The sequence below is a fragment of the Odontesthes bonariensis genome, chromosome 13 (assembly GCF_027942865.1).
Source record: "Odontesthes bonariensis isolate fOdoBon6 chromosome 13, fOdoBon6.hap1, whole genome shotgun sequence".
NCBI classification, from domain to species: domain Eukaryota; kingdom Metazoa; phylum Chordata; class Actinopteri; order Atheriniformes; family Atherinopsidae; genus Odontesthes; species Odontesthes bonariensis.
This window is the reverse complement of record NC_134518.1, coordinates 9766367-9784315: the sequence shown is the minus strand read 5'-3', so window position 1 is coordinate 9784315 and position 17949 is coordinate 9766367. Positions and strand designations below refer to the sequence as shown.

The 17949-nt window shown below is 44.5% G+C and overlaps 1 protein-coding gene across 2 annotated transcripts in view; it reads right to left on the bottom strand.

Moving 5' to 3' along the window:
- myot (myotilin) overlaps positions 1-17949 on the bottom strand; it is a 36840-nt gene that overhangs the window by 10821 nt on the left and 8070 nt on the right. For both annotated transcript variants that reach the window (XM_075480873.1, XM_075480872.1), the window contains exons 2-8: positions 9670-9711; positions 9392-9560; positions 9220-9282; positions 8983-9124; positions 7742-7765; positions 7496-7615; positions 7206-7410 (exon numbers count right to left, since the gene is read on the bottom strand). In XM_075480873.1, coding sequence (XP_075336988.1) covers positions 7206-7410; positions 7496-7615; positions 7742-7765; positions 8983-9124; positions 9220-9282; positions 9392-9560; positions 9670-9677 — 731 coding nt within the window. In that variant the 5' untranslated portion in view covers positions 9678-9711. The remainder of the gene's footprint in view (positions 1-7205; positions 7411-7495; positions 7616-7741; positions 7766-8982; positions 9125-9219; positions 9283-9391; positions 9561-9669; positions 9712-17949) is intronic.

Below are 17949 nucleotides of genomic sequence, written 5' to 3'. Positions count from 1 at the left end.
ATTGGTCGGCTAACAACATCATTTCTGGAAACACTTTTCCTGTTTAACTCCTTCCAGTCACAACAACAACACCGCCATTTTTGTTTTTTTGCCAATATTTTTTTATTAAGTACACCGCCATTTTTGAAAGAGTTTACTGTGTGCAGGTCAACATTAGGTCAAAATTATTTGCATTTCAATATCAATAAGCTCCAACTCCAACAACAGTCTTTCTCTCTCGCTCGCCATCGTTCACTGTGAGGAGTGAAACGAAGCCGGAAGGTAAACAATCAATCAACGACTTTCACGATAGACGTCGCGAGATTAGGTTGTCTAATGTAGCGACGCCTACTGATCGGGCGGTGAATTGCCTTGCGTATCCGACTTCCCGACGGAGAACTTCGAAAGGTTTAAGTGACCACGGAATCGGATTGAAGGATAGCGACGGAGAAGCATACCGAGGCCTTTATTTGTCCCACAGTGGGGAAATTTTGATGTTGCAGCAGCAGCAATAGATAAATGAAAAAAAAAAAAAAAAAAAAACGTAAAGGAATTAAAATAACAGTATAAACAGTATAAACAATAAATAATATAGGACATATATATATAAGCATATATACAGTGTTTTAAATTGCACAGTTGGGAATATATCCGGTTGATATATTATTGCACATTAAACTGTTAAAACTGTTCAGTCTTGGTGAGTGTGTGGTCTACTGGGAGCACTGCTGGTTGTAAAGTCTGACAGCTGCAGGAAGGAAGGAGCTGCGATAGCGCTCCTTCACACACTTCAGGTGAAGCAGTCTGTCGCTGAAGGAGCTCTCCAGAGCTGTTACAGTCTCCTGCATGGGATGGGAGTTACGGCTCTAGCATGGTTGCCGCGTCTGCTAGCGCGAGCGGTGTTGATGACGTCACGATTTTGTGCCGGCTATATATAGTGGCGCAAGTCGATGCGCCAGTAGTTGCAATTTTCTCCGTCACAGAGGTGTCGCTGCTACGTGAAGGTTACTGCTACTCTACAACTACGAAAGTGGAGAAGAAAACAATGCCCCTGTCAAGAGCAGGAACACTGTCATCAATGATACTGTTGCAGTATCTGGATCATTTTAATTTTTTAATTAAAAAATTTGAGTCTCTGCCCTCTTCTCTGCAGTTTCGTACAGGTGCCTGTACAAACGCACCTCCTGACTGAGCCTGGTCTTAAATTGGTACATCCGGTTTGTCGTTCTTGGCGCAGCCAAGTTACAAAAATCGACTGGTGCACGACAAGCTTTTCAAGGCAAGCGCCAGTCCTGAAACGTCATTTTGACGTCACGGGCCGCCACCGCCGTGAGCGACGCGTCATGTAAATCCACCTTTATTCTCCATCATGGATGACAGCTTAGCCATCATCCTCCTCTCTCCTACCACCTCCACTGAGTCAAGGGGGCATCCCAGGACAGAGCTGGCCTTCTTGATCAGTTTATCAAGTCTCTTCCTGTCAGCCGTCGAGATCCTACTCCCCCAGCAGACCACTCCATAAAAGATGGCTGATGCCACCACAGTGTCATAGAAGGTCTTCAGGAGTGCCCCCTGCACTCCAAAAGACCAGCCTAAACAGTACTTAAATTTTATGATGACAAATATAGAAACAGCGGTAGAGAAATACCTTTGAAAATGTGATTTTTGACTGTACAGAGAACAAATGAATATTTCAAATACAGCCATTCGCTCATATTGCGCAGACTGGTTATATTTAAGCTCGGTCTGAGGGAACTGTTCTTCTGCTCCAACATTTGTCATTTCAGGTGTGTCATTGGGGAGAAGACGTAATAGCAGAGTCTGGCAGGGCAGAGCGCAGCAGTGTGCTGCAGTTCAGAGAGAGGAGAGCACAGTACTGTGAACTGAGTACTCACTCCAGATGATGATAATAACTTGTTAACTGCAACAGAGGCTTCCCAACTACTGTTACTATTCCGAAAAAGAACTCTCACTGTGTTCCAAGACCAGCTAATTAGCAAATCAAGAACTTCTATTTTATTTAAAAAGAAAAAAAAGGGGGGGCCAGTGCTGACTGACGGAAACGTGTCTCCTATTGATGAAACAGCACAACAAGCTTCCTTGCTTTTGCAGAAGAATGAACATTTGTATATCCCAAAATATGAAATGACACAAAGGCACAGAGTGAGCAGACATACTAGCCTATATGGAAGAGAATTTTTTTTTTCCTTCTAGAAACTTTTACTTAGGAAATCATTTTTAGTGGCGGGACTGCTGAGGCTGTCCATCCCTTGACAATCGCTAACCCATAAAAAGATGAGATGAATCTCTCAAAGTGTGTGTAAACAGAGCCAAGAGAAGCTGCTGATGACCAAATGTCCATCAGCTGTGAGTTCTGAGTGGCAGCTGGGGTTGCCATGGAGACTTAAAGGTCAGCATTGTATGTGACACTGAAGGTTTTGTCTTGAACTACTGCTATCTAAGAGAAAACATGACTCTTACTGACATGGTTTTGCAACCGTGCATCCCAGAGCTTTCCAGCCAACATTGATGTGACATTTGTCCTTTTAGTGTAAAAAAATGGGGCCATACAGGAGAAGTTAAGGCAGAGTCCCTTTCTGTTTTCTCTGAAAATCTTACCCTCATTCTGTATTGGAGTCTATGGGGCAGAAGGGCATGGTCATTCTGAGCCTTCTAGCACAAGTGTGTCTCTTGGCTTAGAGAGTTAAGGCCGATTTAAGGTCGCCTACGGAGAGCCCTCCCGGAGACGGAGACCCTCACGGAGACACTCTCCGTAGCTTGCGTGCGTCAGCCAAAATTTCTATCTATCCGCCGCGGCGACGGAGACCGCAAGGGTTGTGATTGGTCGGCTAACAACATCATTTCCAGAATCACTTTTCCGGTTTAGCGCCTTCCTCTCAGAACAACACCACCGCCATTTTTGAAAGAGTTTACTGTGTGCTGGTCAACATTTGGTCAAAATTATTTTTCATTTCAATATCAATAAGCTCCAACTCCAACAACAGACTTTCTCTCTCGCTCGCCATCGTTCACTGTGAGGAGTGGAACGGAGCCGGAAGGTAAACAATCAATCAGAAGCCCCTTTCACACTGCGACCCGCAATCTTAGCGGGTCCAAATTGCACCTTCGACCTGCGTCGAGCGATGTGAACGCTTGCCGTGTTGGTGACCCGTGTCGCCTGAAGCCGAGTTCAGGGGGCGTTGCCAAGTGGCAGAGCGTCACACGACACACAGAAAATGCTGGGCGTGTACAATGACGTAGGCACAAGCCATGTGTCGGAGGTAGGGTTAAATACACCTTGAGGACTCGTTTTTGCAATTGTATATGCAGTTCATGGTGATGTTATTTTACGGGGTGTGGATGGTTACAACGTGGGATGCCGCCGAAGAACATATGCAGCAAATACAAGAGCACTATAGTCCCCGAAATGTGGCGGTAAATAACGTCCTCTGCTCGGAGGCTGAGGAGCTCGCGGACCTCCTTGTCTCCCCAGTTGGCCATATTAAAAAATGTCTCGAACTTGATGTAGGCTAAAACAGAGTAAAACTTGTCCTCACCTGTCGCTGTTGTTCTGAATCAGCTGTCCATTCTGTCTTTTAAACTCCTCACATCACGCCACGCCCACGTCCGACCCGTGTCGATTGCGTTCACACCAAACTCGGCTCGGCAAAAAGACTAGGGTCCGACGCGGGTCGAAAGGCGAGTCGAGTTGACGCGGCAGCCCGGGTCGGCAGTGTGAACGCAACAGCGGACACGCTAAATTCGCGGATTAAACGCAGGTTATTCGTCAGTGTGAAAGGGGCTATAGACTTTCACGGTAGACGTGGCGAGATTGGGTCGTTTAACGTAACGACGCCTACTGATCGGGAGGTGAATTGCCTTGCGTATCCAACAGCTCGACGGAGAACTTCGAAAGGACGGACTACGGAGACGGATTTTTGGACAGCGGCGGAGAAGCATACTGAGACCTTTACAATGTGAGAGAAGAAACACATATTCTTATGTGCTGATGAAAAAGTTGTGCCTAAAGATAAAAACTGTGGGCGCTGCAGGAGGTTAAAGAAACATTTTCTAGCAAATTTTTTGGCCATTCCCACCCTGTGGAACGTCAGTTACGCTTTAGCTCTGATCACTCCACCTGTACATCGTTGTAAACTGAAAATGAATTCAATGAAAAAATACGTATGAGAGTCTGAGAAGAGTCATAGCGGTCCTCACACAAACAAGCTGCTTATTAAAGCCTGTTTCAGCATTTCTAACAGCGTTTCTACACGGAATGGTGCACAGCTTGCTTTTGGTTGTTTTCAGTGTAGCCATATGAAATGGGATTGTTTTTAAAGGGCTTAATGAATGTCAAGTAAAACACTTTAACACCACACAGTAAGTGTTTAGTGTGCGTGAGATGTAGTTTGCATACATTAAATGACACACAGCCAAAGTAAAATGGGATTGTGTGCGATTTAACTCCTGTAGTATGTGCACTTGTGTTTGTGTGATTAAGTGGGCAAAGCTATATTAGTCTTGCTATTCGGACATCAGCTGGCAGGTGCAAACACTCAACTGGTGACCCAGCCACTATGAAGCATACACACAAGACTTGCATGGCATTGTGGGTAGAAAGTATGAGAGGTTGCTTTCAGTACTGTGTACGACAACGCAGAGGCAATAATATGAATGCTAACAGAATTTTGTGAACTTGCGGAAGATCAAACTCAGCACGGTCAACGTGAAATCTGACAATGCTTTATGCAATTCATCATTTCATAGACCATCTTTCTTTCAAATTCTAATGAAAGCTAAAGAAATTAGGTAGAACTTTGCCATTCTACCGATCAGGCGTGCAAGTAAATGGTCTATCAGATCTGGTTAACTTGCCTGCCAAAAAGAAGCCTTTATTTTCGTGTATGAAATCCCTCTTCACCCAAAATACTGTGGTTTTTTTTGTTATTTTACTGGAGGAAAAAAGTCCCAAAGCAGCGGATGCGTCTCATACTAGCGATAACTCAGTTTCTCTTCCTCGTCAAGTAATCCGACCAACTGTCAGATAAACTTGACTTTGGCCAGAGAACCTCACCATGACCTTAAGAGCCAGACAGCAGCCAAGTTTGTGAACAACTGTTGTTGTGTGAATCACTGAGGAAAAGGGGGGGGGGGGTTCTGAAGGACACCGACGCCATGTCTGCTCTTCATATTACACATTAGATCATAGCTCTGGACACCAATATAGAGTGGATATAGAGACCACTCTCACCCAATTGTACTTGCTGTACTCACTGGTTTTAAACATGAACCAAAGTTTTCAGGTCAAGTTAAAGACACAGCTGTTGCTGAATACCGATAGTATTTGTAATAATATACTGAACAGTAGTATTTCTGCTACAACATTGGTGGACCCAATTGAAAAGTTTTGCATGACGTATTTATTCAAGGCTCACTAACTTTAAGAGCTAACTGAAATATATAACTCAATTTGTAACTGAGGAGTAAGTTGTTCAATTTTAAGAGACGTGTTGATGCGTCGGTCTTACAACTCATTGCATCTATACACATTTAAAAGCTTTAAAAACCTAAGGATGCCTGCATAGGCTGACCTTCATCATAGAAAGACAACTATATTACTTTAAACGAGCTCTTTAAGCGCTTTTTTCTTGGATTTGAAGGTCAAATCGTACAATAGCACTACGAGCATTACATCCATTTCACCTTTAAATAAAAATGAGCCGAAATATGCAATATACGAACGCAGCAAAAAATTCCACAGCGCGATTAAAAAAAAAAAAAAATTCATTATTCTCCAAAAAATTAATCTCGCGAGAGCTCAAAAGGTTACACAGAAAACCGAGGACTGATACCACATTAAAGTTCGTTTCTGAAATATGAACTTTGCGAGGAGATGTTAGAGACAATCTCTGATTTATTGTAACTGCCACGTATATTGTATTATATTCAAAAACTTATTTTATGTTTTTTTTTTCTTTATAAACTACAAAACTCCCGTCGTTGTACATTCAAGAAAACAAGGGAAAGTGAGAGCTGCCTGCCGAAACCTAGCTTAATTTCAATTATCTGACTGCTGTCCCTCCCCCTCGGCTTGTCTGTACGACTCCAACCAGATGACACAAACCCCTAAAATAGACAAAAGTTCACTTTCTACACGCTCCAAACATAGTTTGACCTTTTAGGGAGGACATAACATATAAAGTTTCCCCGCTACAATCATGGAAGGAAAAATAGACCGTTTAAACTTAACCCGTTTGACGTTAACGTCGGGACACGTCAAAATAGGTAAAAAAAAAAAAAAAACTTTCACTCCAAACAGCGACAGGCTAAAAATTAACAAAACGCCACAGTGTTGCGACAATGCAGCTATTGTCTTACCTCGTTAAACGTTTCTTTACCACAGGCCTTGAACTTCGGTCATTCCTGAATAAAACAGCACTTTGGCTGCGGGAAGAGAGGTATCCAAACTCCGCTGAGAAGCGGGAGGCTACACTGCAACAGGTGATACCGCGCGCTCACGTGCAGTATGCTGCAAGATGTGAGCGCGCGGAACCAACAGATTGATTTAACTCTCCGAGACTCGGAGTCCGAGTGCTCATAATCCACATCAGTGGTTCAGTACACACAAGGCAACCGTTGGACTGACAAAGCCACGTTCTATTGTTTTAGTCAGTTATATTACTTTAATGTTCCACCATTTCAGATGTATACAGTTGATTTGCTCTCAGAGCAAAGAAAAAAAATAAATAACTGCTTTGCTGTAGAATAATAAAACAGCGACCTCCTCTGGATGAAAAGAGCAACTACACGTGTTAACGAGCAATAACCGTTGGATTAGAAATGATACAAAAAGTTTTGATAAAGTTTTCATAATTTAAAAATTACTGACTAACTGAATAACCAGATAAATTAATGAATTTAGTGTAAACTAATTGTAGATTATCAAAAAAATCTAATCATAATTGCTTCGTATCATTTGCAACTGTCATTTCTGATTCTATGAAATTACAGCAAATTACATTCTTTTTAATAGAACAGAGCCTGTTTTTTTTCTTTTTGGTGCAATTCTAAAGAATTATTTTTGAAAGTAGGGGTATCGTATTCAACCAGAGATGCTTCACTGGTTAAAAAAGAAAAAAGTAGTTTGTGCATGCAGTGATGTCAGAGGTATGTAATCCTGTCAGGTGCTGCTTGAGGCCAAAGTGATGGAGCCATCATATACTCACTCTGCAGCATGGACACTGTCTTCTAAAGGGCTTTCAGGCCACTCCGGTGGAGGAAGGTTCAAACAGTCGGGCAGCACGGGAGGAAAGTCCTCGCTGCTTTTCATGGAGTACCGAGCCTCTTGCTGGAACTCTGTCTCTTTTTCTTGTCGGTGAGAAACTACTTCCTGCTGGCGAATGGCCTCAACCTCCAGCTGCTCCTCCAGGTCTGCGTGAAGGGGTGCAGAGCATGAAAGCGACTCAGCATGTCACAGATGCATGAGAAGAATATGTGCAGGAAATGGACACCCTACCATTGTAAACTTCCAGCACGGCAGAGCAGGAGATAGTGCCAAAGGAGTTGAGGACCACACATTTAAAGAGGCCGGAGTCTTCAGGAAAGGCCTCTGTGATCACAAGCGTGCACAGCTCCTCTGCACAGATGAACGCAACATCATCAAGAGTTATATAATGAATGAATAAATAGATACGATTTTTATGTGAAAGATTTGGGAAAACTACATTGTCCCAGTCAGTATGACTGTAACTGTGACACTCACCTGGCACTGATGCAGAACTGGCCTCTGCAACAACAAGGACAGAGAAAGAAAAACATTCTGGAGTGAACTTGAAAATGTACATTTTAATACAAAATGTTACCTTTCAGATACAGTTGTAATAGGAATCCAAGCTGCTATCAGCATGTCCCATGCACGGCTTTTAATCCATTTAAACCTCAAAAATATCAAAAATATCTTTTTTCCAAGTTTCCTGACCAAGATAAGCAGCGGTCCAGGTCAGCGAAGACAACACAACAATACGCACATGTAATTCATCAAAAGAAATGCACATATAGATCAAAAGAAAAATTAAAACATCAGAATATTTTATCATCACAGGCCAGACGGACAGAATGGTCAGCCAGACATTTCTGCCTCTAGTAGGTTTCAAAGGAGTTTGAATTTGAATAATGAGACTGGTTCCTTACAATTCAGGTGACTTTGCAGCTGATTCCAAGCAGATGGAGCAGCATTTTTAAAGCCATTTTCCCTCAACTCAGTGCAGGCATTGGGAATAAATAAAAGTAATAACTCTTCTGAACGGAGTCAATAACTTCCTTTACTTTACTGAAAGGCGTAGTTCTGAAGGGAATTTGGGATCAAACCAAGAATCGCTTCATAAATCTAAGGAAAGACAAGGCAGACCATCCAACTCGCGTATACAATGTGCACTGATGTGTGAGGGTTTTAAGGTTTGTGATGAACCTCAGTGCTCAAATGCATAGAAGGATTGCAGGGATGCATGCACGCATAACAACAGCCCCTCAAATCAACACCTTTTGGGCTTCAAAGGAGAGACAATTTGATTCTTAAGACAAAAACACCCAGATTTATCTGAAGGTTTTAACCAGTTGCTTTTGATTTTGCTACTGTAACGTGAGCCTGAAGTCACATCAGTAAGGCAAGGCAAGTTTATTTGTAAAGCAAAATTCGTACACAAGGCAATTCCAAGTGCTTTACAGCTACATAAAATCACTCCAAATAAAATCATTCCAAAAAACATCAAAAATAATCATTAATTAATTCAATTAAAAGCGAAGAGTGTAGATAAAATACTTTCAGTTGTCATAAGCACAGCTAAATAGAACGTTTTTTTAACCTGGATTTAAACATTGTCAGAGTTGAGGCCTGTCTCACATCTGAGAGTGTCTCACATTCTCAAGTCTGACAAAGAAGGTCTGAGAAAGAATAGCCATCCATAACACAGATCACAGGACTCCATCCTACACAGATATGCTTACTCTTGCGCAGTATCCTAAAGTCGTCAGAGTCCAGGATTTGCTCGTCCTCTCTGTACCAAATAACCTGCAGCGGAGGGGTCCCCCTCAGTCTGCACTCCAGGACCACCAGCTGACCCTTCACCGTGGACACATCATGGAGGACCTGGGAGAGGTGATGATGATGATGAGAAGGAGCGAAAAGGAAGACTGATGTCAGAGCAGATTCTGACTAGAACACACAAGGAGATTTAATCTTACCTTAACAAATGTGGGAGCCACGCCATTCCCTGAATACGGCTGATTGTAGATGGGGCTCTCAGTCTGTTCACAGCAGAATGTATTTACACAATATCTACATGATGTAATATACTGTACATAAGCATGTCTGTAAGAACAGATTCGATGATTCATTACAATTAGATGTAATTACCCTCTGAGGGCTGACACACAGCGGCTGCGCCAGGCTGGAGTGTCTCTGGGAGAGGAAGGTGGAGGAGGAGGAGCCGGTGGAGGAGCACTCTCGAGACGAGGATGCAGAAGAGGAGGAGGAGGAGATGGTCAGAGACATGGTGCTGGTCTTCTTCTGCATCCTCTGGACCCTACGGGGTGTCACATATCAGCAACGAGGTGTTTTTTTTTCCTTTTTTTTGGATAGTTCCAGTTCTCCATTTTTGTGTTTGTGTGCATTTTATGAAGTGTTGAACTTACTGTGCCATGTTTCAGGCGCTCTCGAGGGATGCAACAGAGGTTCTGCAAATATACAGGCAAAGTCTCAGACATCTCCCCCGCACATCCTTTACCACAGTGCAGCAGAGACATGTTTGTGACTGCAGACACCCACATGTGAATACATTTAGTCAGACTAATGAGAAGAAGGTCTCAGGAAAAAGTCTTCCAAACAAAACCATTTGTCTTTTTTTTTCTCATTGACACGATAACATTTAAATGGCATAATGGATATGGGCTTGAAGTGCCAGCTTTAATGTGGGGGTATTCATATCCAAACTTCTGTTTTATGCAGAATTCCCCATTTCATAAATGTATGAATAAACCATAGAGGGCACCAGTCAAAAGGCCCTCAAACCTTTGTGTGTCCTAATAAGAAGGTGTCACATTTAAATGAGGCTCAGTTACATACAATCTTTTATTGTAAGCAACTTGTGCAGGATGGAACAAATAAAAGAATAAACAAATGAATTCATACAGATTTAGTCTTCTTCAGCATTGAACGTGCATACAGGGAAAACCTTGGCATTTACATGGATGTTGCTTTGACACTTGGTTGCCTACCACTCCACTTTTGCAGATCAGTCACAGCCCTCGTTAGGCAACAGCACTCGCCTACAATCAAGCCCACCCCAGCAGGACAATAGTGGGCACCACCTGTCCTTGAAGCAGCTTTGGAGCCAAATATCCTTGTCTGTATGAGTTCCTTGAAAAGTAAGCTTATGCATATTACAGAGTTGTAAATCCTAAATGTGAATTTTAAGCTGAGAGCCTGCACTTTACGGATGTGGAACTTAAGTCTAACGTCAATATGTTTCCCAACATGTCTTGGAAAAGAAAAGGCGTTACAAACCCAAAATATGATTCACAACTTCTTTTCGTGACTGCAACAACATAAACTATGCCTCTTATGTGTCATAATAAGAGGGCTCCACATTTAAATAAGGCTCAGTTGAATACATTCTTTCATTGATGATATAATCAGCACACCCACGTAGTGTATAATGAGAATTATGACACAAACAAAAAAAACTCAGAAAGTACCAACAAGCTGTGTCAGTACCTGTCAAGATTAATGGTATTTAAATTATTTTTATAATTATATGGGTCTGAGTTATTTAAAACTAGTTTCGTTATCTGGGCATTTTATTTTAAAAAGCTGTCTGTAAATCCGTTCGGCTGCTGGCTTTGTCTATCACAGCAGTAGTTGTAACCCAGATCATAGACAGGAGCACAGCCCATTGGTAAGTAGCAGCTGTTAACAGAGAGAGTCGTTTAGATGAAAAATAAATGTGTGCTGTTCATGTTTACCACCCTTTGGTGTATTGTGTTTAGTGGTTTATAAGCTAAATGGCAAGGCGATTTATTTATTAAAAGTTATGATAATTTAAATGTTATCTAGCGCTCGGTTAGCGCTCGGCTACTTCCGGTTAGCGTTGTCGGCTACTTCCTGCTAGATTTCGTGACGATTTAATTGTAAGCCAATAGAAAATAGTATTTACTTTTGGGTTTACCGTCTGTTATGTAATCCAAACATTGCTGTTATAATGGAAATCATTTCATTGCTTATTATTTCTGTTTATTGAAATGAAAAAGCTATTTAAAAAAAAAAAAAAAAAAAAAAAAAAAAAGTTATAATTTAATTAATATTATTACTTGGTTTGATTGTTTCAGGTTTATGACCTGTGGTCATTTGAATACAAATAAAGAGAAGACATTTGACAAACACGAGTTATAGCATTTGTGCTACCTGTCAAGCCTTTTCGGAGGGCTATATTGTGAAGGTCCGAACAGTCATAAACCAAGGCCCCGGCTCTAAAGTAATGTGGGCCGGATAACCTTGAAGCAAAACAAAGCCCAAAGACCAGAAGATTCTTAAAAAGACTGTTTCATTCAATCTGACTGCGAGAAAATGGCCCATCCATAACGCTGTCTGCTCATCTACTAACCTGCTAGCCGGGACAAAAATCAGCTGAAGCCCCAAGAGGGAAGAAAGTCTACAAGCCCAGTAGAGGCAAAAGACTATTGAAACCCAGGTGCTATCAAGAGCTGGTATTTTCGGCCAACGCAAGAAAAGGTAGTAACATGGCAGCAACGAAGGAAGAGCTTGAGAAGCTTAAGCAGAGGCGTTCGGCAGCTCAGACTGCTTTCACCAGAAGAGCCAACTATCTCACCTCCAGAGCTAATGCACTGGGAGAAAGTGAGATGGTAACTGAGTGGAGGAACGTTAAAGCGGAGCACTCAAGAGTCAGTGATGCAGGGTTTGAGTATGCCACAGCCCTGAGAGAAGGAGATGATGAACGCGCTGAAGAGATGGCGCAACACATCGATGAAAAAACAGCAGAATGCGACCGTAAGTTTGATGAAACTGAACAAATTGTCCTAATGAGCTTCTGGACCAGGTTCGCTGAGGAGGCAATCTCCACCCTTGCCACTGAGGCTGAATCAGCCATGGACCAGGCTGAAGGAACCGACTACCGTCAGATGACTGGGAAGCAACGCAACCTGATGAATAAAGGCCTGGAACGGGAGGTTTACGAGCTAGAAAAAGAGGTAAATAATTGGATGAACCTGATTCCTAGACCCAAGTTAACAGAATCGAAACACCGTCTCAGGAAGCTGAAGAAACGGCGTGAGAAACTATGGGATGAGTGGGCGTGGCAAAGCAGTACACGAGGCTGGGCCCTAGCTGGTGTTGAAGATGAGGAGCCAGATGAAGCAAAAGAGCAAAACCAAGATGGACAACAGAGAAAGCCTGATGAGGAGTCAGCGTCTTTTGGTGCTCAACCCAACCCTGAGCAGTTCCACCCTGGAAACACTCAACCCCCAGTAGGAGGCCTCCAGCCTAGCTCGCCCAGCGTGCCCCCAAACCTCCGCTATGGGGTATATCCAGATGCCACAAGCACGCCACATGGGGCGTTCAATGCACTGCAAATTGGTTCTGGCATGAACTCTCAGACTTACGATGTCAAGCCCCTAATTAGTCTTGAGCGGGCACGCCTGCCTATATTTTCCGGTGACGTGAGGGATTACTACCGTTGGAAAGCTGAATGGCAAGACTTGCAGCGGCTCGGTAACCCACATGGATTGGAGAATGTGAGGAAATTCCACCTTCTAAGCAGCTTAGAAGACAAAGTCAAAAGGGAGCTTGTGTTGTCCAGCTGTGGTTCCGCCGACGATGTATTCAGGCTCCTGGACAATAAATATGGAAACAAGCCAAAGATAGTGCTGCTTATCTCAAAAGAAATACAAGAACTTCCTCCAGTAAAGGGAAACCAACCCAGAAAGACAATTGAACTGATTCAGGCAGTGGAGAGAGCACTTCATGATCTCCAAATCCTGGGGGAGGAAGATGCTGTAAAAAACCGAGTAGTAGCACAGTCAATTGAGAGTAAGCTGCCTAATTCTCTAAAAGAAAAGTGGCTAACTCACAAGAATGATCCTGCAAGCGGCTTTACATCACGCAACCACTTTGACTGTTTACTGCAGTACTTAAAAAGGCAGGAAGACATTCTCGAAGAGATGGATCAGCTGCAACTACAGCCCAGCCCAATTGATAAACCTGAGAGGTTAAGGGAAAAGAAAGCATTCACCAGGGCCACATTGGGGAATGCTCGAAATAACTCTCAATCAAATCTGTGCATCGTGTGTGGAGACGATGTGCATGCAGGCAAACTGTTTGCTTGCAAAGCCTTCAAAAGGCTCAACCTGTCCAATAAAAAGGCCCAGCTGAAGAAAGCAGGAGTTTGCTTCAGGTGCTTGCGCAACCATGGTGAAGACGGAAGTTGCAACCTTAGGTATCTTTGCTCAAAAGATGATTGTCGGAAAGGTGGGTCCTCAGATCACAATTATTTGCTCTGTCCTAAGCCACAGATTAAAAAGGGAGATAAAATGAGTGGAGAGCAAAGTGATCCAAAAGTGGAGAGAAGAGGACTTGGACTAACTGATAAACAAGAGGAGCTCTTTGCCAAACTCTCTCCAGAGCTGAAAGCTGAGTTCAAGGAAGCTTTCTCAAATAAAGTTTCAACAACAGTATGCGCCAGCACCGGTAATGAGCTGAAAGAGTACCCAGTCATAATGATGCTACTGGAAGTGACGACAAACTCAGGCCAGCTAGTTGGCACTTTGATTGACCTCGCGTCAGACACTAATTACATTTCAAACAAAGCCGCTGAGCGTCTCAAGTTAAATGGTGAGAAGATCAAGATGATTGTTCAGGGGGTTGGAGGAATGGAAATGACGGTGGCAACTACAAGGTATATCCTAAGGTTGAGGATAAAGACTCCCAAGGGTACAGTAACAGAACACAAACTCCTCTGTTACGGTTTAGACGAAATTGCAAAGGTGAACCGAGCAGTCACACTGCAGCAACTACAAAAGTTCTTCCCTGATGTTGCAGCAAAGGATTTGGTCCGACCTGAGAAGATTGATTTGCTTATCAGTCATAGGGAAGGTCGCCTGGTCCCACAGCCAACCAGAGTGGTGGGAGACCTCGTCCTCTGGGATGGTCCCCTGGGTAAGACTGTTGGTGGGACTCATCCGGACCTTTTCGAGGAAGTAGACCTCACAGTGCAGAGGTCTGAAACTCACTTTGCGAGGTCAATGAGAACAGCTTCAAGGGCATACAGAGAGCTCCTTGTGGACCCAGCAAGACCTAGCAAAGCCCTAGTTGAGAATGGAGAAACAATTACCCGAAGTGCTGCGACTACCAACAAAGAAGTCTTCGAGTGGTTCAAATGGGACAGCGTTGGCGCAGCCTGTGATCCTCAATGTGGCGGCTGCAGATGCGGTAGGTGTCCTCCTGGAGGAAAGGAAATGACCCTAGGAGAGGAAAGGGACCTAGAGAAAATCAAAGAATGCCTCACCTACGTACAAGCGGACAAGCACTGCAAAACCCCTCACTGGGATGCAGCTTACCCATGGAAAGGAGACCCTGCCACGCTTCCTGACAACCGACGTGCAGTGGAGGCAACTTTCCTAAACACGGAGAAGCGTCTCGAGAGGGAGCCAGAATGGAAAGCCGCGTACAGGGAACAAATCCACGAAATGGTTTCAAGAGGAGCTGCAGCTAAACTCACTAAAGACGAACTCGACAGTTGGAAGGGACCAAAGTGGTATATAAGTCATTTGGTCGCACCTAATCCTCACTCGGCTACTACCCCTGTAAGGATTGTTTGGAACAGTAGCCAAGAGTTCCTGGGAGTAAGTTTGAATGACCTCCTGCACAAGGGTCCAGATGTCCTCAACCAAATTAGAGGAGTCCTTCTGAGATTCAGGAGTGGATTGTATGCAGCAATAGGCGATGTGAGAAAGATGTACAACTCCGTTTGGCTTAAAGACAGAGAAGTCCAGCTTCACCGCTTCCTCTGGAGAGACAACCCGGGGGATAACATCGAAGTCTTCGTTGTTGTCAGGGTTAACATCGGCGATAAGCCTGCAGGCTGTATCGCTCAGGTTGCCATGAGAGAAACTGCAAACCTGCCTCAATTCGCCGCCATGGTTGAAGAACGCCAGGTTCTAGTAGAAGACAGCTATGTCGACGACATCTTGACGTCACACAACGACATCAAAATGCTGGAAAAAATCACCAAAGGAGTGGAAAAGATCTTAAAAGCTGGAGGTTTCTCCCTCAAGCCATGGGTCTTTTCTGGCCAAAGTGGGAGGTCAGCAGCCACAGCCAACTCGAGTAAAAGTGAAACAATCATGTCTGCACCCAAAACTCTGGTATTACCTAATCAAATGCTGGACGAAGAGAGCAAAGCATTGGGAGTTGGTTACGAACCAGAAGCTGACAAACTTCGCATACTGATGTCCATCAACTTCTCAAAGAAGCGAGGCAAAATGAGGACAGGTGTCAACTTGCGAGAAGATGAAGTCAGAAGTAATACTCCAAACCCCTTAACACGTCGAGTGCTGTTAAGTCAGATTGCTGCTTTTTATGACCCCATTGGTCTAGCCACACCTGCTAAGCAGAAAGGGGCGATGCTCGTAAGGGAATCCTACCAAGAAGCAGGAAAAGACAACCCGACTAAAGATACTTGGGATGACCCCCTCTCGCCAAAACTCAGAGAGGCATCCATAATACTCTTTGAAGAGTATGTGAGACTTGGTCACATCAGGTTTGAGAGAAGCCTCACGCCATCAGGAGCTATAGGCTACCCAGTGGGAATCACGTTTTCAGATGGGAGTGAGTCTTCTTACGGTGCCGTGCTCTATCTTCGGTGGGAGACGCAGAACGGGGTCATCGTAAGATTGGTTGAGTCAAAAGCCAAACTTACTCCTCTTAACCAAAAAGGGGACGTGATTAAGGCAGAGTTATGCGGCGCTGTCTTCGCAACCCGTCTAAAAAAGTACCTTGAGAAGCACTGCCGCATCAAGGTCGCGCACTGGATCCACTTCGTAGATAGCCAAACAATCCTGGGAGCGATCCAGAAGGATAGTTATGGCTATCAGACCTTCTTTGCAAATCGCATCGGAGAAATCCAGAACGCTGGACCAGTGGAGAATTGGAGGTGGGTTGAGGGTAGCCTCAACATATCGGACATCATTACAAGGGGAGCATCTCCTGAACAGCTCGATGAAAAGTCGGAGTGGCAAAGAGGTCCTGAGTTCCTAAAATTGCCAGAAGATGAGTGGCCTGTGAAGATGGCCAGTGAGATAGTGATCTCGGTTGCTGATGACGTTAATAGGCTTAAGAGAAAGGCTTTCTCAGCTGCGGTCACCAGGGCTCAAACGCAGAAGATATCTAACCCCAGCAAAACTGACGCAGGCGAAGGCTCAACAGGCGAAGACGGCCATCTAAAGGTCCAACCGCCACCTAAAGATCAGGGTCCAACTTCTGCAGCAAAGAGGCCAAAGAGAAAACCTTGGGGGATAAATCTTGCGCACCTCGTTGAGTCCAAGCGCTTTAGTACCTTGTCAAAGCTGTGTGGGGCCGTTGCCTGGACCCGACGAGCTGCAGAATCCTGGCTGAATAAAGAACGGCAAGCTTCGGGTTCAGCAAAGTGGGAGGCAAAGGATTTCTGGTTATCTGCTGAAGAAAGAGCAATTGCCTTCCAAGACCTAGTCCTTGCAGCCCAGGACGGCGTGGAGTTTCACGACACGACACTGAACCGCCTGGTAGTGATCAAAGATGACGGAACAGGACTATTACTGTGTGGCGGTAGAGTCCAGTCTTGGAACGAAGATGGAGCATCTGTACCATTAATTCCTTTCCAGTCCTGGCTGGGTACTTTACTGGCAAGAGAAGCTCATGAGTCAAATCATGAAGGAGTTGCTGCCACACTGCTGCGTACAAGAAGAAGGGCCTGGATAGTGCAAGGTCGGAGGACAGTCAAAAAGGTGATCAATGAGTGTCTCACGTGCAAGAAGCAGAGAGCCAGATTATGCCAGCAAGTGATGAGTGACCTTCCTAAGGAACGTACCAGCAGGGCAAACCCATTTGACTACACCACACTAGACCTCTTCGGCCCTTTCGAAGTGAGGGATGCTGTAAAGAAGAGGGTCAAGAAAAAGGTCTGGGGAGTAGTGTACTGCTGTATGGTCTCCAGAGCCGTCCATGCTGACCTCGTCGACGACCAGTCTTCTGAAAGCTTTCTTCAGGCTTACTCTCGATTTACTGCTCTGAGGGGACATCCGAAGAAGCTATGGTCGGACAGAGGCTCAAATTTTGTGGGTGCTAGGCCGGCATTGAGAGAGTTACACAGACATTTGGCATGTTTGCAAAGGACTTCTGTTGAGGATATAGCTGCCAGAAATGGTACAGAGTGGAAGTGGGACTTCCATCCTGCGGACGCACCTCATAGGAATGGAGCAGCCGAGGCAGCGGTCAAGCTGATTAAAAGAGCTCTTCATAGCTTATGTGGAACGACAAGCTGTTACACCTGGGGTGAGTTCCAAACCCTTCTTTACTCTGCAGCTAATTTGACTAACGATCGACCCATCGATGCCAAGGCGCAGGAGCAAGAAGACACAGTGGAGTATTTGACTCCTAACTCCCTTATTCTGGGGCATACCGGACAAGGAGGAGACATGCATGGAATCGACGTGGAAACCCACCCCTGGCGGAGGTTGAGGGCTGTCCAGGCTGGGGTGGACAAGTTCTGGTCAAAGTGGAGTGAGCTAGCGGGACCAAATTTGTTCATCCGGCACAAGTGGCACAGAACAGAAAGAAGCGTCGAGATTGGAGACGTGGTCTGGTTAGCAGACCAAAACGCTTTGAGAGGACAGTTCCGGCTCGGTCGAGTCGTCGCTACATATCCT